Below are 23,229 nucleotides of genomic sequence, written 5' to 3' on the forward strand. Positions count from 1 at the left end.
ACATTTTATTAATTTTAAGAGTTTGCAAACTTATATTCAAACCTATTATATTTACAAAAAATTGCTTTGGAATCATAAAGCTTTACTTCACATTTTATAGATGCCTATAATATTTCAGTGTGTGTATTACATTAAATTATATTTGTACATTCTTGTATTCGTGTATATAATGATAAAATAGATAAGCCTATAAGCGAACGGCTGTTTGTTATTTAAAAGGTTTTATGAAAATAATATTTTACAGCTGACATTTATATACTCTGGGTGTACTAGTACAGCCAGACAGGACTGACGGGTATGGGTTTACATATGGGCTGCTCAGCCAGCAGAACAGACTAGTATCTGGTAGAGTGAGTTATTCTCCTGGCTGCTAGTTAAGTGTTATGTAAGTGACAGGTTGGAATTTGGTCATCCTGGCTCTGGGACAGAGGGTTGGGGATAAATAACATCTGGATGGAGAATAAGTGAAGCTGGAATAACACAGAACTGCGGAGAACACCACCAAGAGAGATGGCTGAAGAGATTTAGCTGTAGGAAAGCATTTAAGAATAAAATGGGGGGTAATATCAGAAAAAGAAAGAAAGGTGGAAAAGCAAATGTCAAAATTAAAATTCAATTTATTCTTTTTTTAAAGAGGTTTTAACCTGTTGATTAGAACAAAGTAATTTGCAGGTCTTATATTGGACTCTATTTGAAGATCTTAAATTAGTTCAGGTTTTCAGAATATGGATTATTGGGGATTAGTGTATTCTTAAGTATTATAAGTCACACATTTCGTAATCTGGCAGTGGCGAGCCTAGATTATACTCTGTCGCAGCCACAGGCAGCTGGAGACAAGACAGTAAAGTGCATTTTAATCTCCCTGATTGCTGTCTCGAGTTACCACCCCACCAACTTTACTTTTAATAATGTGCTGATATAAATGGACTGGTTTGTATATAGCACTCCCCTACTACACTTAAGCACTCAAAGCACTTTATGCAACTCATGTCTTATATCACTCACACACTGATTAACACATCCAGAGCAAATTGGGCTTCAGAATCTCACCCAGTAACAGTTTGGCACAAAGACTTAATCAGCCAGGGATCGAACCACCAACCTTCTGATTGGTAGATGACCTCCTTGGTACCAAAACATCTGACCTTATTTAAAAGTATAAAAGACATCAAAGGACTTAAACAAGTTTAATGTGTATGTGTCAAATACACACAATAAAATTAGCTAATCTGCTAGTTCCTACTACAGATGCAGTAAACTGTTGTCATCTTTAAATAACCTGCTTCTCTCATGATTTATTTGCCAGAAGAAACTGTGACAAGTTTTTAGATTAATGAGAAAGAATGCTTTATGAATACATTATGCATCTGTGTCCATCCGCTCCCATCCACAGTCATTTAACAACTAACAAAACACCAGAAGACAAAAGATGTCAAATGAGAGGACATCAAATTCGTGACATGAAGTAACATTATCTGTAATGATATCGTCCTTTATGATACATAAAATGTAAAAATTAAAAAATTGTGTTATATACTCTGGATGAGTACACATATATAGACATTTCAGACACGTATGTACAAGAAGTTGTGTTAAATTCTGTGAAATGTGTTAGATTTGAAGATTTACGTCTGGCAGTGAAAGCTCTCCCATTTTCTGCTTTCCTATCCTTTCTTTCCTAAAGGATCCTGAAGGCCACTGTGTGTGTATGAAAAGATGTGTTCACTGAACAAATTACTGCAGTGGGGTGCTATTCTTAACAAGCCCTCTTAAAGTGCCATTTCCTGGTAGTACAGAAGAGTCTTTTTTTTTTTTTCTTAACACCATCGTTACTCCAGGTTCTCCAGAGAATAGTGCCTACAGCCAAAAGAAACCGGATCCTCTGCTCTCCATGCCGCCAGAGAGCTATGCAGAGAGTCAACATGGCTGGGCTAAAGTTTCTGATCTCTCCTTGGGGTGTCCAGACGCCTGCAGGAGGCAGACTGGCTGGCAGGTTCCCGGGCAGGCGGCACTGAGACACTGAGCAGGTTTGAACCTTATATCCAAGTCACAGTTTACTGCGATTCCAAACAGTTTAACAGTTTCCATTAAGAACAAAGGAAAAGGGGGGGAAAAAAGCTACATCCCAATTCAGTAGCTGGCTATGTACACACTTACAGCTGTGCCAGCTTTTCTGAAGATTCCTTCAGAGTTTAAAGTGCCTTACAGGGTTTCTGCCCTACAAGTAAATATTGACTATGTACAAGTCCTTGATCAGTATAAGCAACTTCAGCATTTGCTATACAAATATATGATTAATGGTCAAATGAACATTAGACATTAAATGCACAACATGTTCCTTTTAATAGCTGTTTAGGGTTTTAGAAAGGGTGGCAAGAAAGCTTTCAGTTCTTGTTATTGCCTTCTAGGGATACTAAATGTTTAAAATCCTAAAGTCGCAATGTTCACATATCCCTTTGCCAAGAAATCGTTGTGTGGGAATGTTGTCAGTTCCAGTTGTATCCAAGAAAAATAATACAGTCCACTCCTGGATAAATTCCAACTTGTGATGATCAACTTCCAAGGATCAAATGGTTGAGTTTTGCCATTTTGAAGAATATTCTGTTCCCTCTTCAGTCGGTTAGTTTGTGTACATAGTTTACAGGAAAGGTCCCACTCCTGGATGGATCCCCCTCTATGTGACCAGTCTGTTAGGAAAAATATATGTCTGTCAATCAAATCCCTCTATGTACTATTTCCAGTCAATTTATTTTAACTTTTTTAACTTTGGTAATTTACTTTACTGTACTTTATTCTGAGTTTCTAAATATACAAATCCACAAAAATGCCAAATTGTAATAACTGTTGGATTGACTCCTGAGTAAACTACTGAAAGAAACAAAGTATGTAGTGGGTGAATGAACAAGGTTAGACTGATGGCTGGGCCTTCATGCAAAAAACTGCTACTGAGTGGAAAATAGGTCGTAATGAATCTGTAGTTACACTTACCCACCAGTGGGGGTCATTAGTGGCTGTGACCACAATAATTTCATCTTTGAAAAAGGCGAGCTGCTCAGAACTGACGGCTCGGCAGTCCACCAAAGCCTTGACGCGCTTCTGATGTGGCCTGCTGTTAGAAACCTGGAAAGGACATATGCTTCTGTAAGCTACGCTTCTCAGTGTGCCACCAGCAAATTCATACACTGACTGTGAAATCTCTTAAGCGTTTTTAACCCAGTGAAAAACTCCTGAAATGGAAGCGTGTGACATGGAGAACTTGAATTAAAAAAGATAAAAATAATACAAAAAGGTTTCTTTGTCGTTTGTACCATAGCATTCCTGCGAGGACGTGGGAAACAGGTCAAATCAGGTGAGGACGAAGGGGCGGGGGCTGGAGCAGTAGCTGGGTTAAAGGCTTTACTATTCCCTCCTGGGGTGGAGTACAGATCCTCCTGGCTGCCCACACAGGCCACAGACAAAACGCTACACTTTCCCTGGCTGCCTCCTCCACCGCTCGTGCGGCGGTATGACGTGGTCTTCTCCGAACTGGAAAATAACCCAGAAATAACAAGATCAAACTATACTAAACTGTGTAGTATTAAAACAACAGGAGCTAGATTCACATTCTTCTTCCTCACCTGACAGGCCCTATGTGATTCTGAGAAAATCCTGATGTGGCACCACTTTGAGATCCAGAACTCAAACCAGGATGACCATCCCATGTCTGCCTATGCGCCCTGAGCAGGCTTGCTTGTCCATTTGGAGACCTAGGGGGTCTCCCACCTTGGCCTTGGTTTTCTGTATTTCCTGAAGGAGGACTGTGTCGTGCCTGCATCTGGGGACTGGATGAGTGATAGGATGGGTTCGAGCAGCGTCGTGGAATTTGGTTTCCTTCATGTGGTGTGACTGAGATCTGTGGGTCTGAGCGGCCTGTGGAGGGGAAAAAAAGAAGAAAAAGAGCAACAATGTATATTAATAAAAACAGCATTGGCTTATATAACTCATTAATTGTTCATTTATTTTTAATCTAGCGAATCTGTATATCGTAGCTTACCTCTTTGGATGGATTTAGCTGGCAGTGGTGGAGGCATTGAAGCTCCAGAGGGGGCGCTATTGACTGGTGGATTTTTATATAGAAATTCTATGTTCTCGTAAGCCTGACAAGGTCTGCTACTTGTACTAGCAGCGGAAGAACTGACACTCCAGTGGGCAAATGAAGGTCCACCACTTCCATTTGATGACAGAGGAGATCGGTTTTTGGGTAATGGGCTCATCTGGAGTTAGGAGATAATAAACAAAACATTAATTTCTAAAGCGCTGCCTCATCTTTCTTCGTTTAATTTTATTCATAAACTTTCCAAAATGGATAAAATGAAAGGAAAAAGTCCAAGCTTTTCACAGTCTATTTTGACTTAAAGGTAAGGTCAGTAATGACTGTGGTTAGTGTGTGTGTGTCATTTACCCTCTCATCTAGGTCATCTTCACTGTCATAGAATTCCTGAGACTGCGTCTCCCACGTGAACTCTACGTGTATCTGAGAGTTAAACTTCCCACTCTGCGCCAGCTCCAACTAAAAAACACAAACACAAAAGAGCACAAACAGAATATTTAACTATCTACATTAGTACACACGACTTTATTTGACCAGTTAACTTTGTTATATCAAACCTAAATTATTTCACTCCTATGCTGACTTGATTGCCGTCTTCTCTTTATTTTGCTTGCTAATGTTTTGTAGTTTTGTTTGTTTGTTTTTTGCGCACTAATAAGAGTAAACATTGCAATCTTTTCTGTTAGCTGTTATATTAAAGACAAAAAATACAGCTAGCAGGAAAAAAGGCATGAAGGGGAAGTTTGACTCTTGGGTCAACATTTTTCACCAAAGTGAAACCAAAAGTCCAAAGAGTCAGTCTACATCCGAAGGCGCCTTCCACATAAACAGTCGTGTGTGATTGCAAGCTAAAAGTGGTACAGCCGATTATGCAACGCAAGAATTTTGCAGTTTACTCGTCTAAGTTTTTTTTTTTTTTAATTGTTCCACAAAGGATTCTTTTCAACTACGATTTCTCACAATCAAACAGGATGTTACTCAAGGCAGGTCTGATTCAGCAGGGCAGATGGCCGGTAAGAAAATAAAACCTGTTTATGAATGATACACACTGGGACCCAATGAGGATAGGGTTCCCTAGCTGAGCTCTGCTGCACAGGGAGTTATTTCAAGGTAGTGTTTCCAGCTGTGGAAATTGGGTCATTTTGTTTCTGGAGTTGGATTTCTGGTAGGTATTATAATGTTGCAACTTGATTCCTCAGCTGAACTTACTTCCTGCCAGTGTGTGTTCTGAGTATTATGAATTAAAAACTTTAAAAGCTAAAGGGGAAGTGAGATCTCACCAGCTCGACACACTGTTTATGCTGCAATCTCCTGGCAGTATCCAAGGCCGTCTCTCCTGCCGAGTTCACTACAGGAGAAAGAAAGAATAGCGGCTTTCTACTTGTGACACTATGCAAAAGAGAAATACAATTAACAGAGTAAAATGTACCTGTTTGAAGCGCTGCTTTCGCTTTGAGGAGTAACTTAAGAGATTCAGGCTTATGATACAAGACGCTGTAGTGAAGGGCCGTGTTCCCCTCTGCAGTTCTCTTCTCCAGACAGTTACTGTAGGATGAATGTATAGATTTGATAGATGGCATAAAACTGTCCTAAAGCAAAAACCAAACTGCCCATGCAAAGTAAGTAAAACATGCTACACATCAATGTCTGACCTGTTCTGACAAAGGAAATCCACAAGTGCCAGAGAGCTTTTATCCTCCAGACGCACAGCAAGATGGAGCGCTGTCTCCTTGAGTCCCTTAATGAAAGCAAAGATAAACAAAGTCGAATTGGTGACATTTAAAGAGATCTTCCTTTTGTACTACATATTTTTTTTGCATAGCTACTGCAGTCAATCACCTGAAGTGGCCACACATTATATGTTAAAAATCAGTCTTACAAATATGATAACACTAAAGCTTAAGTCAGAGGTTGACCATGCAACAACAGTTTCATGTTGGTGTGTTAAAAACTGCTAAAAGCTTCAGGCCTTATCTGTTTATATGAAGGGCAAACAGGAGGGGCAGAAGAAAGACAGAACAGCCTGCATAATTCAATGAGCCTGGCTTATTTGTTCTCCAGAGACATGAGCTCTGACCTAAGAGCTGAAATAATAAATGAAAGCCAACCAACACAAACAAGCACACACACGCGCACGCGCTGACTAGGAAGTGCATAACAGGAGGGCAGAATATGATTAAAGACTTGAAGGCAAGGCGTTGGAGAGAGACAACAGAGGAGGGTAAAGACTAAATTAAAGGTTAAAAGAGATGGGAGGGCCTCTCATGACACACCCACCTTAAATATATTTCACATACTGCAACTGTTTACTTGCATTATATGAACACTGTGTCATATAGATATTTTTTTTAAAAACATTAGGTGGATTTCTGTCTTTACTTCTGTCAACTTTTCTAGAGTGAAAACAACAAAGCAACATTTTAAAACCTCTCCCTTTAAACCTGTAAACAAACTGGATGGGCGTGTAATAAGGGTTTATTACAAGCTTTCCCCACCCTAACAGGGCAGTTTTCAGGAGGAAATGAATGTGTGGAAATCCACTTGTGGCTTTAAGTTATCTTTACCTGTCCTTCGGGGAGTGTGAGTGGTTTGGCCAGATCTGCTCTCTCAGCATAGAGCTGCAGAAGCAAAGCGAGGTCACGGTTCCTCACGGCTTCATAAAGCAGGCTAGGATTTGCTTCTTCTCTGCGTAGGACGTACCGACGCTCAGCGTACTTTGCCACAATGTATTCCTTCCTGGCATTCCTGGTTGTTAAGCAAATGCAATTCAATAAAATAAACTAATAAGCTGGGATTGTTGAAGTTATTCTTAATGTCAAAGGCAGTGTGTATTTATAACTCATTTTCATGATCACTTAAATTATAAATCAGAGACTCACATGTCACTTTGTGGCAATGGTTTGACAGAGTCATTTGGAAGGCCTGCCTCCATGATGTCATTGAATCGAGTGTTGCCAATACTGACGGCCAGCTGGAGGGACACACAATACATCCACAAATATGTGACGTGAAGACATTTCAAAGAATAGCACATCGTTGCATAATGTCTGGAAGTAGGATATGCAGACCAAAAAAAGAAAAAAAAAAATGTCTGTCAAGTTTCCTGCAGACTGTCTGTTCCCATGTGTCTATTTAGTACCAGAAGTTCGGAGGTGCTCAGTAGGTCCAGAGTGAGGGACTGGATCCTGGAGTAGTGGACCCCTAGCTCTCTGTGGATGCCGGAGCACTCAATACACGTCAGGATGCCCAGATTGGTCGACAGCCATGTTGGATCTGCGATACACAGCTGGTGATTATTCATTATGCTCATAAAACAAATGTAATTACATACTGAATTCTGTAACCATATATAAGAATGACTGGCCAACCTGGAGCTCCACAGTCTGCGCAGGCCTCATTGCCAGGCATTTGTCGAAGCTCAGCAATAATGGCTTTGGAAAGTTCCTGAAGCCCACTGTCCTGGAGGTGAAGCTGATCCCCACCCAGCGCTGTATTCAGGGCCTCCTCCTTACTGTTCTGCAGCACGGACACCCAACTAAAGTGCAGAGAGATATACATTTAGAGCATTGTTATTAAATTTCATATATTGTAACAATTCATTTTGAAGTTTAAGCCACAGAGAGTCGGTGACACCATGGGAAATGAGAAGACTCTTTCACTAAAACATCAAAAAATGCTAAACAATTTTTTTATGCATGTTTTTTGTTGTTGAATTATGACTAATTCAACTTTAATCCACCTAGAGTTATTGTGATTCTCACATCTGTCATTTCTGAAGCTTGGGTACTTTTCCATTTAAACCACTTCTCATTGTACCCCTAAACTTACATAGCTCATCACATCAAAGAAACAGCCTGGAGGCCCACACAGAAGGGAAGGACAGCGGACGAAGAACCCCACTTGCAATCCCATCCAAAACCACATCAGAACACACAAAGTTCCCCTGCTTGCTGCCTGTGGCTACCAAGAAAATTCCCACCCAGAACCGACTAGGTTTCTCTCAGACTCAAATAGTCTTTCTGCATCATTTAGTTTGTCTTACTTTTTGTAAATTGTCGGCTCAGCTTGTTCTTTACTGCATAAGCCATCAAATTATAGCCTTTCTTCTTTCATGAAAACATGTTTAACCCTTTCCTTACAGGAACGAATTATTGTCTCTGACTGGAGTCCTGGCTGTTCATGTGTACATTGCAAAGATTCTTTCTTATACATACCTCCACTGACATAAAAAGGGTATGGCATGCTTTATAATGAGAAAACACAAAAATACCAGCATGCAGCCTACAGGACTTTCAAAGCTTACATCAAACATTCCTGCTCGTCTTCTGCCTGGAAATGATATGTCCGGTTATCTATGGAGAGGGAAAAAAAAAGTTAAATATTATCTTGGAAACTAAATTACACAGTAGAAATTGGAGCAGAGAGGGTTGAAAGATAACCGTGAATATAAAGCTTGCGCAACTAGATATGGCATGAAACAAGCATGAAGCACACAACCACCCCTGTTTTACCGCGCAGCAGTTCATATTAATCACTGGGAATGTCTGCCATTTACGCCAAAATGAAATGTCTCAGATCCTGATTTCAAATGCGAGGACCAAAGAGGCAAGTTTCCAAGTCATCTGTGCTGCAGATGACTCTTTACAGTCTTTAATGATCATATGTTGAGGGGAAAGCTTGAAGGTCAAAAGTTAAAAATAAACCTACGAGTGACAAGGTCAAAGGTCCTCCTGTCCTCGGGGTTCGGTCGCACCTGACAGGTCAGCAGGTTCAGCTTGGCTGGGGGTCGATTGATCTGAAGACAAACACATTTGTATCAGTATGTATCAGAGAATCTGGGCAGAATTCAGTGTCCGATGAACTTTTATCTTAATATTTGCTGTATCCCTCCTGACAGTTTACCTCATGTGGCATTTATTGTCTAAAAGCACAAGATCAATCATGAGTCCTCACCGTACTGTGGGAAATAGTCAGGCAGCCGAATTTGACTCCACACTTTCTCTTCTGCCAAACCTTCCTTATCCTTTGAGATGAAACACAAATAAAGAAGAAAAAGTCCAATTATTATTTTTTTAAAAACAAACAAAAAAAACCAATAAATATATTCTTCATGTATTTGATTATCTCTCTGTATGATGTGTGCAGTGCATTAAGTGAAAGCCATGTTAACAGATACCATTAGATACACTCTGCTGGCCCAGATTATTCCTATTCACAGTACTCCTGTTTTCATCATCTTGATTGAATCAGGTAAAACTGCTAAGCACATGTTCTGTTTTTTGTCAGTGGCCTGAGAAAAGTTTACTCCCCCAAAGCCTTCTATTTGCCCTACTGAACCACATCCCCTCTCTTTATCACACACTAATCTAGGACTGTGTGTGTCTGTCTGTGTGTGTTCGTGCATGCGCATGACGCAAAAGTTGGATCAGCTAGCTAGCCAGTCTGCCAATAAGTTCCACAGGAGGGGCCCCTGCTTGAATGTTCATCTCACAATAATGAAGACCAGCTGGGGCAGACAAAGTTTGCACTAGCCCTTCTCTCTCTGTGCCATACTTACTTAATTTTCACCCAGCTGAGATCATTTCTGTCTTTTACAATGTTAGTGAGCACCATTTACTGCATTCTCCTTATTTTGTATGTACTTGCAATTCCTGCAAAATGCTTGTGTTCCAACTTCATACGTGACACCAGCTAGTGCCTTTACACACCCGTCACTCTTCTTAAGCAGGAAACCGGATTTCTCCGTTCCGTACTTCTTGTTTCCCTGCGGTTGGTGAATGCTATACCCATTGCCAGAGTTTTTCCTGTTGAGGTACTCCTGGAATATAAACAGGGATTTAGGGATTTAACTTTAAAGCTTCAAACCAGTTCTCCAGATTATAAAAGTTCAAAGCAATATAATAACAACGGTGGCAAAACACTACTGTTGTGATCAGCAGGAAACTTAAAGCCAGTGCACCTGGGCTTTTTATAGCGCTGATATTGGTTTTACACAAACAAATTAAAAGGTCTACAGTAAGTTAACTTACCAGACATAAATAAAGAGTTTAACATAAATAAACATACCTCTTTGCCCTCCACTTGTAGAAGTGATCTAAGAGAATCCCTCAACTGCGTGAGTTGTTTTACCTCTTCATCTTGGTCTAGGCGTACCTACAAAACACACCATGAAAATATTTTTACTAAAAAAAAGAAGAAAAAAAGTTGGAAGAAGAGAATATGTTCACTTGATCACATACATGTTTTTTTTTTCATTTGTTCTGGGTGTGGAATGACAACACACAGCTTTGTGTAACGATCTAAATGATCTAGAACAGAGTTCAGTATTTGGGTGTGTAGTCTTCTGAGGTTTTTCATTTTGTATTAAGAAGCAGAATGACCACACTCACAAGCAACACAGGCCAGTTTAACTGGGAAGTTTAAGTATTTTATTTTCCTGGGGAACCATGACACAGATTCTATCTGAATTTCCTTCCTGAGACTGAGGTCTGGCATGTCTGAACGGCTCTGTGTTCTGCCCATGAAGAACCAGAAAAACCTCTAACGTTTCCAATATCACAGTTAACAGCCTGTTTCCAGCAGCTCCAACCAGAAAAACGGAGCACGGCAAATAGTGCGCAGGCAGAAACCCAGTTAAAGCGGTTGGAGAAATAGATGTGTACTAAGGAAAGTATGAAAATGAATGATACATTCATTTCCATCTATTGGAAAACGAGGGCAAGCATTTCTGGGAAGAGACTGCTTTAAACAGTCGCTGCTTGTGGATTCAGTGGGGAGGGGGTTGGCTGTTGTGAAAGACCAACATTGAAAAAGTAGATGCTAAAACATAACACAGGGTTTTACTGTAAAATTCTACATGTGCACAGTTTTTTCCCTCCCAAACATAAATCAATGAAGAAAAGTAGTCTGTTAGAATGATAGCATCAATATGTGGGGTATGTGCATATTTTGACCTCTTAGTCACTCAAATATTCTTTTAAAATAACAGCAACACTGTATAAAAAAAATGCATATAATCCAGGAGGAGTGAAAAACACAGAGCAGCTTTCATGTGTACCGTGTGAATAGATGAAGCAAGCTTCTCGATAAAGGGAGAGAGATTCTCTGCAGCTTTCAGCCCATCCTGAAAGAAACTGAGATCAGAAAAAGAACAAATGCTGAGTCAAGGACTTTACTTTAAACATCTGATTTCACACCAACTAAAACACCCCATACTGAAACTGTAACAACAGTTTCACTCCCACATTAAAAAAAGCCTAGGTAGGAATAAAAAGGGTAAATGGTTAACAAGAACCACAACAGGCTTTGCAAAAGACCGACTGCTGTGCAGAATCCCTTAAAACTCAACAAATCTGTGAAAGTAAATGCCAGCAGAGATACTGACCTCAGCTGAGCCTGGAAATATTTGATGAGGCTCTGGAGAAGATCAGGACCCTGACGCACCTTCAGCTCCTGGATCTTCAAAAGGTACTAAAAGAATAAACACAGACAGTTAAAAACACCTCTGAATCCACTCTCCATAGAAAGGACCGATGGGTCTGTAAAAACATGCAGCGAAGCATGACGCTACCGTTTTTCAGTAGCTAAATTCCACCCTTGAGTGCACACCTTTAATGTGTTTATTGCATGTTTTAACTGTATGTCTCGAGTGTAAAGAGTCTTTATTGATAAACAAAAAACACACAAATTCACATTGTGTAATGATGTAATGTAAAAAAAAAAAGAGAGAGAGACTTTGAGTGCAAGCTATGGGGTTTTAGCTCTGTGTGGAATGAATGACTACATTGTACTTTAGTCTTTGCCCCATAAAACCTTCATCTGGATTCATCCATCACCCTCTACCTGAAACAGCTCAGTGTTGCTCATTCGTGTGACATTTTGTGTGATTTACTGAGTTTACATATATGTAGGTGGAAAGAAAGATTAATAGACAGAGGGTTTGGGGTGAGCTGCAACAAGTGGAAATTTCATCTTCCCCTGCCTCTCCTCTTTGTCTCCACAGCTGGTCTCAGTCAAGATAGGACTACTTTTTTTCCTCAGGCTTTTCTCCAGCTGCATGTGCACCACCAAACTCGGTTAGGACTACACCACAAGTGCATTTTTCACCCATTTCCCCCAATCTGGTGATTGATTATGCATGATGATGCACAATTACCTGCTTTTGAATTTGGTTTGTGTGCTACTCTATAGGACCACCTATTCTGAAATTCAGTTTTGAGACTCAATAACTATGCTCATGTTTAAGCCTAATGAAATATATTTTTCCCTCAAAGGAATTGGAGTGAAGAGACACAAAAAGGAGTGACCACCAGTCCACCATGAATAGAATATGTAACCTACATAAGCAGACCACCCTGGTAAAATAAATGAAGCCCAGCTCAGGTATGCCAATGGAGTCTGGCGTATGGTATTTTGACTGGCACCAATTCCCCACCTCACACATTTGCAGCTGGAAGATCCGTCTCTCTCTCTCCATGTCCTCTGCTCCATCTGATCCCTCTGTCCTGATCAGTCCCAGCTGCCTGTTCTTTTCCCTCCTCTCCTTCTCTAGCTTCACTCTGGAGGGGGGAAGGGAATGGAAGAAAGAATGAAAAGAAGACATAAAGAAGGTTATCCATCTTTACTTGCACACACGATGTGTGTCACAAAAGCTAAATCTGATCAGCTCTGTCTGTATGAACGTGCAGCTTTTACTCCATCACAAACTCCACCATCATGCTTCCCTTTCTTGTGTAGAGCGAGGAAGTTGGATGAAATGTAATCTCCTTACAGCATTATAAAACACTTTGAACCAGAGCTGGAATGAAATCAAATAACGGCTGTAAAGTGCAAATGCTTCGGCTTGATTTCTTTTTAAAGTAACTGGGAATGACCTTGGGATATGAATCATTATCTTATTAACTTATGCTGCCACACAAATTCCTAAACCCCACATGAGAAAGAAATATAATACATTATTCTTTTGAAGCAAACACATTCGTCACTATCTTCATCTATATTTCTGTCATGCATCAATGTGAGGCCTGTGCAAGTGGCTATGGATTTATGAGCATTTACACTTCGTGAACCATTGTGCCTGCATTATTTTGCAAATTCACTGGAAAAACACTTGCTGGAAATGGGTGTATATATCGTGTTTATCTGCTAACATCAGACAATGGCAACTAAAACTGCATATGAAGATGCAATAGAGCTGGAGTTAACAAATGTGAAACAAAAGTTACTTTTGCTTAAGTTGCTGCAATGCAGAGGACAAGGACACAGAGGGCTGTAACATGGATTAACCAAGCTATTAAAAAGGCATGAGGCCGCACTCCAAGATTACTGGCTTGCATTGGCATTATGAGCAAGCCAGATACAATTACAGCCTCTGACATACAAACATTTTCATTTCACGGCGCCGTTATCATCGCACAAATCAAAATGCCACATGAGGCTATGGCGTTACTACATCATATCTACAGTGCAGCTTTTAAAAGGTTGTTTACTCTCAGGAAAACAATGAGCCAATGATGAAGAACTCTACTGCAGTCTGACTCTTGCAGCTGAATGTGAAGTAACAGTATGGATAGAGTATGGATAATTACATTTTTACATCGTAATCCTTCCAGCTCTTCTCCATTTGTTTCTTGAGCTCCTGTTTGAGGGGAGAGGAGAGAAAACGATTAATAATATGTCCCCATTGCATTACACACAGTAATAACTGTATTTTACAGCTCTTCCTGGTTATTACTCAAGCGGGTGGAGCGAGACAGGTAACACACTGTGATGCAATTAGTCATGCAATTGTCCTGGCTAGTCTGCTATCTGGATGAACAGGATTTCAGTGGCATTGTGCCTTCTTTCACAGTTATAGTGAAGCAATATTCAGTTGCAGAGTCAGCTGTTTAAAAGACAGGGCAGAGATGGGAGATTGCAGAAGCACTGGCTGGTTATTACTCACTAGTCTGTTAGCATGGCAAATCAAAAGGTTAAATACTTGGCAAGACGGGTAAGTTCTGCGCTGGAACGTAGCAAACTCTTATTATTTAATTTGGATAAATAATCTTATATTACACAATACTTTAGTGGGCTCAACATTTAAGTGACTACAACTTCTGCCAGAGGAAATCTGCCCTAAAATAGAGTTTACACTGCAATAGTTTAATCATTCTTCCAGACAATGATATCACATATACAAACAGAACCTCAGATACAAAGCACTGCATCTTGACTATATAAAGTCATCGTGAGGCTTTCGGATGGCTCATAGGAAGATTTCTGTGTGAACTGTAACATCTAAACATTTTGTTCTATTTTATAATATTGAGCTATCCTCACATATTTGGCAAAAAATGTGCACTTCTTTTTTTCAAAAATGGGATTACAATCCACATATGTGTTGCTAGATAAACAATAACGATAAAACTTTATCACACGTGAACCAGTTTAGGTAGCAGTAATTAAATGAGCATTTCATTTATTAGTAATAAAATCCAGACTCACTAATCTGCTGTCCCGAAGCTCAGACTTCAGCACATTTTCCAGAGGAAACGCCATGATGTTGTTAAGGTTTTGTACCTGAAGCATGTAAGAGAGAAAAAAAAAAGAAAAAAAAAAAGAAGTGAAGAATGGAAAAATATTTTGTAAAATGCCACAGATGACCTTTAGCTGCTGTAGTATAAGCAGAAACAGATGCACTCGCATTGAGTTTTACGCACTCTGACTGTCTGTACGTGCATTTCTGGGAATGAGAAATCGATAACTCACAAGCACGGTGATATTGTTATTCTGAACTAACGAGTCATCAAAAACAAAACACTGCACCACTACAATGCTCGAATCCAAGTGGGAGGATGATGCAATGACTCTAGATGAAGTGTTTGTGCAAAGTAAAGTGAGATTCATTTGAGATTTGGATGAGGTTTAGATTAACGCCATTGTGGATTTGGGAAGAATGAATCACAAAACAACCAGTATAACCCCAACACGTTGCTTTTTACTGTAATACAACCAGTTCCTCCATCTAAGTACATCACATGAGTATTTTGGCATGCATGGCAACATACATTCATCATGACTCACTGATACACATCCCCGGATCACTATCATCTATATTTCCTTTTTATGGCTTCTGGTGAATTACAACCAAGCTGAACCCTGCTCTTAACATAAATAATGTCCAACCACATCCTTGAGCCGACTGTAGAGCTAACCCTGATATATTGACACAGCAGCCTGAAGAGTGGCAAGTTTGTTTTGGTTGGCAGCCAAACACTGGGGTAACCGATAGATAACACATAGAGTTCTTACACAGGGAAATTCCGGCTTCCAATGTCAACACATGGACAGATGACACGGATCAATGGATTCATGTTTATATGCACACTGAGACAGTGGGGCACGTATGCTAACACTCAAACGAGGCATTAAGGGACATGCTCAGGCAGTTTTTTGCAGTACGACTCCTTAAATCACCCTCCTTTTAGGTTTTTGGGCCCACTTCCTTTTACATCTGTAAGCTGTAGTCTCCCCTGTGAGGCCCTGACACAGGGTGTGTGTGACACAGACACGTACGTGTGTGTGTGTGTGTGTGTGTGTGTGTGTGTGTGTGTGTGTGTGCTGACTCACACGTAGAGGTCTGGGATGAATTATCATCACCAAAGAAACTATCAGAGGGAGGGTTCTGGACTGCCTCAAACAAAAGGCCCAAGTATTCAGCTGTTGAAAACCACCTTCGTTCATGCAACATGTAAGTATGCGAGCACACATATGTGCTTATGGGGACCAATAAAGTAAATCTGGCACATTTCCTTTGAAAATTCTCCGATTATATGAATATTTGTGTATATTAGAGCCATTTCTTCCTCAGTACTAGTTCTATGCACCTAGTGTAAATGATTTTAACTCTAGTAAAAGCAGCAGAATTTAAGCAAATGTCTCCTTTCCCTTGTATTCCCATCTTTTGTCTTCTTTAACCCACCAGATTTTTGAAGAGGGATGTGACCTCTCTGGTGAACACAGCCAAGTTGAGGAACCCTGTGGAGACTTCATTGTTGTCCTGAGTCAGATGGCTATTTCCCAAGTTCTCCAGCAGCTCAATATATTGCTCCTTGCTGTCCACATGTGCTGAAAAACAACACACAGAGTAAGTATTGATACAGACCGTAACAAGTGACTCAGAGTAATTTACAGGCACAGAAAATCTGACAAAGGCAGACTGACTTGTTGTCTTGGGAATAGTTTAACAAGGCGAGCATGTGGGACAAATTAGCACCGGTTTACACCCATAGGAGGAGGAGGAGCAGAACACATAGAAATTCATGTTTGTCCAAGAGGCTTATAGGTCCCTTTCTCAAAGGCCATGACTTTTGTGAGCTCTCGGTCTGTTGAATATTTATGAACAAGTGCTGATGGAGAAGAATCTGGGCACGACTTTTGTTTACATAGTATATAACAAGGTTTCATTCTACAGGTTTTTTTAAAAGATGATGAACAAACATGCGTTATAATGCAAGCTAGGAAATCTTGGATGCAAATCAACAAATATGGGCTCTTTATAACGTGGACCTGACATCTGTAGAGGCACCCAGAGCTGACTAAACAGACAGAAGTAGACATGGGGAGGAAGCACAGCAAGTTTCTGCTCCACTTCCACTTCAAGACAAATATAAAATGGTAAACTGACTGCAGATGGGAGACAGGCTGAAAAGCAGAAATGGAACATTTTGTCTGACAGAAATTGTGAATTAAGGAAGGAATGCAGACACACTGCGGGATGGAGGAGACAAGATCCAGGGGTTTGCATGAAAACTGCAGAGTTTGTGGCTGCATGGCCGTTGAAAAGAAAAATTATTACAATAAACATACGTGCAACTATCAAAGAACAAACAGCTGAGTCGCTGAGTAGCTCAAAGGATGATGTTACAGCTGACCTTTAACTGCCAGATACGACCGGGGCAACTCTGCTTTTTCACTGCTCTACCAGAACACACACAGACTCACAGGCCACAGCATCTTGGCATAAACAAGTACTGAGTACTTATGGGAATAGAGAAAGAAATAAAAGAATCTCTTAATTTGCACATACGTGTGACACAGTAACAGAGCATCAAACCAGCACGGGGGAGGAGTGGGAGTCAGGCTTTTTATCATTGTGAGTCACACTGTTGGTCACAACTAACATCAGGACTGTTAAATAGGTTCAATAGCATAATGAGTGAAAGGGAAGGGCCTCCCAGCCTCGGATTACTGGAACTAATCCACATGATTCCACTTAGAGAGACAGTGAAAAACTAGACAAAGCAAACAATAATGAAATATTTCTTTATAGATGCTATAGCACAGTTGAATGCATCTGGTTGCCTGACTCTGTGCAGCTAGCCTGCTGACTCATTTTACTAAAAAGTACAAGCCAATGCCTTAAAATGGGAAGCGAGGCTTGCAAGCAACTTTAGAAAAACAAACTCAGGATATGTTAAGCATTTTCTCTGTTTCTCCAACACGTTTTTGAGGTGAGCATTAATGTGTTATTCATGCCCACATCTGACAGCTCCGGGGCAAGCTACAGTGTCATAAATCTACACAACACACACACACAAACTCAGAAAGCACTCACTTGGTGACCTTGTGGATACTGAGGTCAATGAAGAGGGCGCTTTGTAGTTGCCGAAACCACCAAAGCCATTTACTTTAAACACAGAATCCAACGCATACACAACCCATAACAATAGAGTGTGTTGTTTAAATAAACATCATCCCACGTCCCTGGGTGCCAGAATAGGGGGCCTCACTCATAAACACAAGTCGGATGACGTCATCCATAGCAGAAATTATGTGAAGGGTCATTCGTAATTATTAAACTCTGGTTCTTTCTCTCATAGTGTGTCACTGCCCTTTTCTTTTTTCCCCTTCGCCCCCAGCTGCTTGTGGTAGATACCTGCCCCTCACTGAGCCTTGCTGTATAGGAGGTTTTCTTCCTGTTAAAGGGGAGTTTTTCCTTCCCACTGTCGCCAGGTGCTCGCTCTTAAGGGATCACATGTTTGTTGGGGTTTTCTTTCTAATATTGTAGGGTTTTTACCTTACAACATAAGGAAATGTTGTGACTGTTGTCGTGGCGCTGCATAAATAAAACTGAATTGAACTGAAGGCTCCCCTATGCACTAAGCAGATCATACAGTCAAAATAGAGGTTGACCTTTGATTGACAGCTGGCTAGCGAGAGATGGATTATTTTACTTTCTGTGTAGATGGAAATCATTATGTGGGGATTTTGTTTTTAAATTACCCTACTTTCTTCCCCTTTCTGTTGCTCCCTTTTGCACTGTAGCACTTTAAATACAAACTTTTGCGCAACTATAGCTTGTGTAAGCTAATTTATTGTGCTTCTGTTGCATTTTCTCCGGTATCACCTTTTTCATGTGCAAAAAAAAGAGAACTAAGGAGACTTTTCTAAGTAATAAGTGCAGGGAGAATTGTTTTCTTTAACTCATAATCTACTGAGTGAAGAAGAATTGCATTTGACACGCTGGCACTTACAGATTCCAGAAGTGTGTATAGCTTTGATTGTTTTCTTCATCCTCTGCAGGGCTATGTGGTCTGTCTCCAGAGACTGCAAAGAAAGAGAAATCAGGAATGAGATAAGGATGTTTGCACTTTCAGTAACTCAACATTTACAGCAAAAGGTATGCTTACTGAATGCTCTGTTACATCAGTTTGTTTGCTACACCAGTTCATCTGCTTGTTTATACACATATCTAAAACCAACAATTACATGGCAGCAACTTAATCCATTTAGGGATGTAGACATCATTAACATGACCTGCTTAAGTTCAAACTGAGCAACAGAATGGGGAAGAAAAGTGATTTAAGTTAATGTGAACTTTGCTTAATTGCTGGTGCCTGGTCTGGCTATTTCAAAACTGTTGATCTACTGGGATTTTCCCACCCATACGATGATCATCAACAACCAACATCCAATGAGCAGCTGTTCTCTGGGTGAAAATGCCTCGTTGATGTCAGAGAACAGACAGACTGCTTCAAGTAGATAGGAAGGCAAATTTAATTCAAATAACCATTCCTTTTAGCCAAGTACGCAGAAGAGCATCTAAGAATGCACAGCATGTTGAAACTTGAAACAGATGGGCTACAACAGCAGAAGACCACACCAGGTGCCACTCCTGTCAGCTAAGAACAGGAAATGAGGCTACAATTTCGCATGGTTTCACCAAAACCGGACAACACAAGATTGGAAAAAATTTTCCTGGTCTGATGAGTCTTGATTTTGGCTATGAAATGTGAATGGTAGGGTCTGAACACGCAAGCATGGATCCATCCTGTCTTGTATCAACATGTTTTAGGCAGTGTAATGGTGTGGTAGATATTTTTTTGACATATATTCTCCCCCTTACTACCAACTGAGCATTGTTTAAATGCCAAAGGAGCCTTTGGCTCCTTTGCCAAAGGAGCCTTTGGCATTTAAACAATGCTCAGCAATGCTGACCATGTCCATTCCTTTATCACTACAGTGTATCCATCTTCTGATGCCTGCTTCCAGCAGGATAGCGTGCCACTTCACAATACTGAAATCATATCAAACTGCTTAAACTCTGAGGAATGTGCCCAGTAACTTGTAGAATCGATGCCACAATGAATTAAGGCACTTCTGAATGGGATTCAAATAGTAGAAAGGTGTACACAATAAAGTGCCAGCAAGTGTATTGGTACGCTTTTCAGAAATTACACTGAGAAACTGAGTTGGTTAAATTTCTCACGGTGTGTGACAAAGCCAAACAGATGAGTAAGCCTTCACCCAGCATATGATAGTCTGCGTTTCACTGTCGTGTACAGTCCCAAATGATGTCACAATATGGACTGCACCTGTCACTCTCTGCGTTGAAACAACACTTTTTCACTGTGAGACTAAAAAAAAACCCCCATCACATAACAAAGACATGACACAGACATTAAAATGCCTTCATTGTATTTGAACAATAACTCTTCAAAGCCCAAACTATTTGAAGCTACATATTGTTTATGCTCCTCTCGCGGGCCCTTGTTTAAATGAACTACACTTACGACACTCCACCTACACGTCACCAGAAATAGCTTTAATGAACCAGCAATCTAGACTTAACAGACACTCTGCCTCATCGGACGGTGTTGTTTACAAACCACAGGCCTTCTTGGTCGGGTCCACTCCCTAAATGTTAGTTCATTAATTAAAAGGCGGTGCGGGTGTGTTCTGTTATGTGACGCCATAGTCAAGAAGTGGGAAAGTGATTTAGTGGAGACTAGAGATGGGAGTTGCTGGAGTTTCCTCTGGTGAGTTGGTTGGCAGATGGCAATAAACAGTGGAAACAAGCTGAGGCAGGTCAGTGAAACAGGTTGCTTTTGATGAACTAAATGTGATAAATGCGAGAAAGAGCGCGCAAAAACTTTAGAGACAAGCCACCATTCAGCTGAAACAGACCAACAATGCATGTGTACTCATGTTGATATAATGCAGCGTCACTTACAGTTACTTTGCTGCATTATCCATGGCTGTGTATTCCCACTGTACGGGTGTGTGAGTAGACTTTAACATTGGATGACTTGACTGATATATGATCTGTACTCACCACATTAAGTTTGGCATGATGATTACACTTATCACTGAGAAAATTTACACAGCGTTACATTTCAACACATCAACCAATTGATCAAGATTAGATGTCTGGGAATGACATGGCCTAATGTTGCCTATTGCTAAAGAAAGTGAAACTGTTTATTTCTGCTTTTCTTCTTGTGGTTTACTCCTGCCACTAATCAACCTAGTCCTGGATGAGCTGACCGAACATGATAACTATAATCTGAGCATCTATGAAAATAAATAACTGGCCTTACATCTGGTTGTGTTCACATGTGTAGGATTCCATGACCCTCCCTAAACAGCAATTCCAGCCATGTATTTTCCAGCGTGTCATGCTGATAAATAAGGACATGAGCCCAAGTTAAATGCATCACACAGCTGTTTAAAATGCTCTTCTTTATTCTAGAGTCTCCACTTAGTCTCACTTTCAAGCCAGGGAACTCCTAAAGAACACCCTTCATCTCTCTCTGGCTTTGGTGAGGTTTCCTCTTATTAGAGGTGGGCATCAAGATATCCAGACTAGGAGCAGTGATTCAGACTGATGCGACTCTAACCAAAAACACAAATCCATCTGGACCACAGCAGAACCCTGATCCATAAGGTTTAGTCACAGCTATGGGCACGTGTGCATGCTTACCCTTACAAACACAATCCATCACTCTGTGTGACTCAGGCATGTTTCTGTGTCGTGTGTGCTCTGTTAGTGTCCCAGCACTCTGACTCCCACTGGACCGACGACAAGAACACTGTAACCTCATGTAACCTTCACTCATTAGCTGAATCAGGCACTGGGGTTTATACTGAACAGATCATATACGCACTCTAAGCCTGTCCTCTACAAGTGCAGCACCCATCAAGTTGCACAGTTTAGAAACATAACCTACTCCCATGTCCTAAACTGAGGAATCATGAAATTCCGAAATGAACGCACTGACATTCCCGTTTTCCTCACAGAAAGCCACTGCAATTGACATTTGTAAGTTCTACACCTTTTGGAATTAAATTACCGCCCCGTGAAAGAGAGCTAGTTTACTGCTGAAACCTGTGCTCACTTGCAAACTATGTTACAAAAAAATTTAAAGCTTGAGTTTTAGGACTAAAAAAACAAAAACCAAAAACAAGCTACACGTAGGGATAAAACGTCAGGTAAACAACAAAGGTGTATGTCTTCTGCACACACCTCCCGCTTCCACAACTCTCACCTCCTCCACGGCTGAAACTGTGCTCCGACAGTCGCTCATTTTAGACTGAAACGTTGAAGTCCCCGGAGAAGACAAATCCTCGTTTGTCAGGACCACAAAGTCCGAAACGCTTATTCGCTCCGGCATGTTTCGGGCGAAGCGGGTCCGACAGTCAGTGAAGAGAAAAGTGAGGCAAAGTTACACGCGCGCATGTAATTCCCATTTGAAGTGGAAGAAGAAGAAAGGGAAGAGTACGGTCACTCCCTCCTTCCTTTGCGGAAACTGAAAAAATATATAATAAAAAAAACACCGTATTACTCTGAGTTTGAGTTCCTTTTAACAAAGTCTTTAAGGTGGAAAGTTGAGTCGAACTAGACTTTTGAAGTCCCGAGAACGTGTGCGCGTGAAGGTGCACCAGCGCTCTACTGTGAGCGCATTCAGTAAGGGAGGGAGCAAACTCCACCGTCACGTGGGAATGTTTGTGCTTTCTGGCAAACCAGAAACAGAGTGAAAAGCGTGTGTATGTGTGTGTGTGTGTGTTCTTGTCACCACCTCTTTCATTAATACTTCTCATTTCTATGCAAACTATAGTCCGGTCGCCATGGATGCAGAATTCCTCATTCACAGACTTAACTGAAGGAGAGGAATTTCAATGGGATGGTGTGATAGGACTCAGTTTATCAACTGCCACTGTTTTTCAAAACTGCACTTTGCAGTTTTACCAAAACACTGGAAGGAGGAAAAGGTATTTCTTTAAACCCGAGAAAAAGATTCGGGTTTTTATGTGCGCTGCTCTTTAATTATATGGCTCATTGCGTCTTTGCACCTTGATCCTCTTGGCTGAGGCTCCAAAGCCTCCTTCTTCTTCCTTTTCATCTAATGAAAAGATATTTCACAAAGGGGGAGGATTTCTGATATCCCTCCCCACTGACATTTCCTGTAGTCGTTTGGGGAGAAAAGAAAGGGGAAAAAGGGGGAAAGAAAAGAAGACCTAGTGCATCAGAGAGGTGGGGGGGAAAGGCAAGGGTTGTGTGTCTTACATAAGTCCTGCATGCCAACTATTGTTAAGCCTGTCAACTTGAAAAAAAGAGTTGTATCAGTGAACATTGCCTCAGGCTGAGCAGTGATAAAATACACTATGAAGTGCAGATGGCTGATTTTAGTGACTCCCTTTAGTGTTACCACAAAACCACATATTTGCCTACATTAGATACATGAAGGGAAAAACTGAATTGCAGCCAATTCAACAGGTAACCGCTTATCTCTACCATATTCAATCAGCAAAAATAGGATTGCTTTGTGTTTAAAGGATTTTATCTGTTCTCTTTTCCCGCTTATTGCTGCCGCTCA

At 40.7% G+C, this 23,229-nt stretch overlaps 1 protein-coding gene across 2 annotated transcripts; it reads right to left on the bottom strand.

Annotated features, from left to right (window-relative positions):
- Positions 1-1,172: 1,172 nt before the first annotated feature.
- On the bottom strand, positions 1,173-22,319 carry asap3 (ArfGAP with SH3 domain, ankyrin repeat and PH domain 3). Of its 2 annotated transcripts, none has more exons than XM_013276376.3 (26): positions 21,901-22,319; positions 18,607-18,679; positions 16,053-16,198; positions 14,576-14,650; positions 13,678-13,727; positions 12,525-12,648; positions 11,475-11,560; positions 11,148-11,223; positions 10,157-10,243; positions 9,799-9,908; positions 9,044-9,113; positions 8,798-8,885; positions 8,394-8,442; positions 7,459-7,625; positions 7,230-7,363; positions 6,970-7,061; positions 6,655-6,835; positions 5,743-5,828; positions 5,520-5,635; positions 5,371-5,438; positions 4,442-4,549; positions 4,034-4,253; positions 3,618-3,909; positions 3,309-3,525; positions 2,993-3,120; positions 1,173-2,687 (listed from the first exon to the last, which is right to left on the bottom strand). In XM_013276376.3, coding segments are annotated over exons 1-26 (2,970 nt in total). In that variant the 5' UTR covers positions 22,027-22,319; the 3' UTR covers positions 1,173-2,686. The 2 variants fall into 2 exon arrangements, with proteins under 2 accessions (XP_013131830.1, XP_005477216.1); XM_005477159.4 differs by having other exon boundaries at positions 2,989-3,120; positions 21,901-22,318.
- Positions 22,320-23,229: the final 910 nt, after the last annotated feature.

The sequence above is a fragment of the Oreochromis niloticus genome, linkage group LG19 (genome assembly GCF_001858045.2).
Source record: "Oreochromis niloticus isolate F11D_XX linkage group LG19, O_niloticus_UMD_NMBU, whole genome shotgun sequence".
NCBI lineage: Eukaryota > Metazoa > Chordata > Actinopteri > Cichliformes > Cichlidae > Oreochromis > Oreochromis niloticus.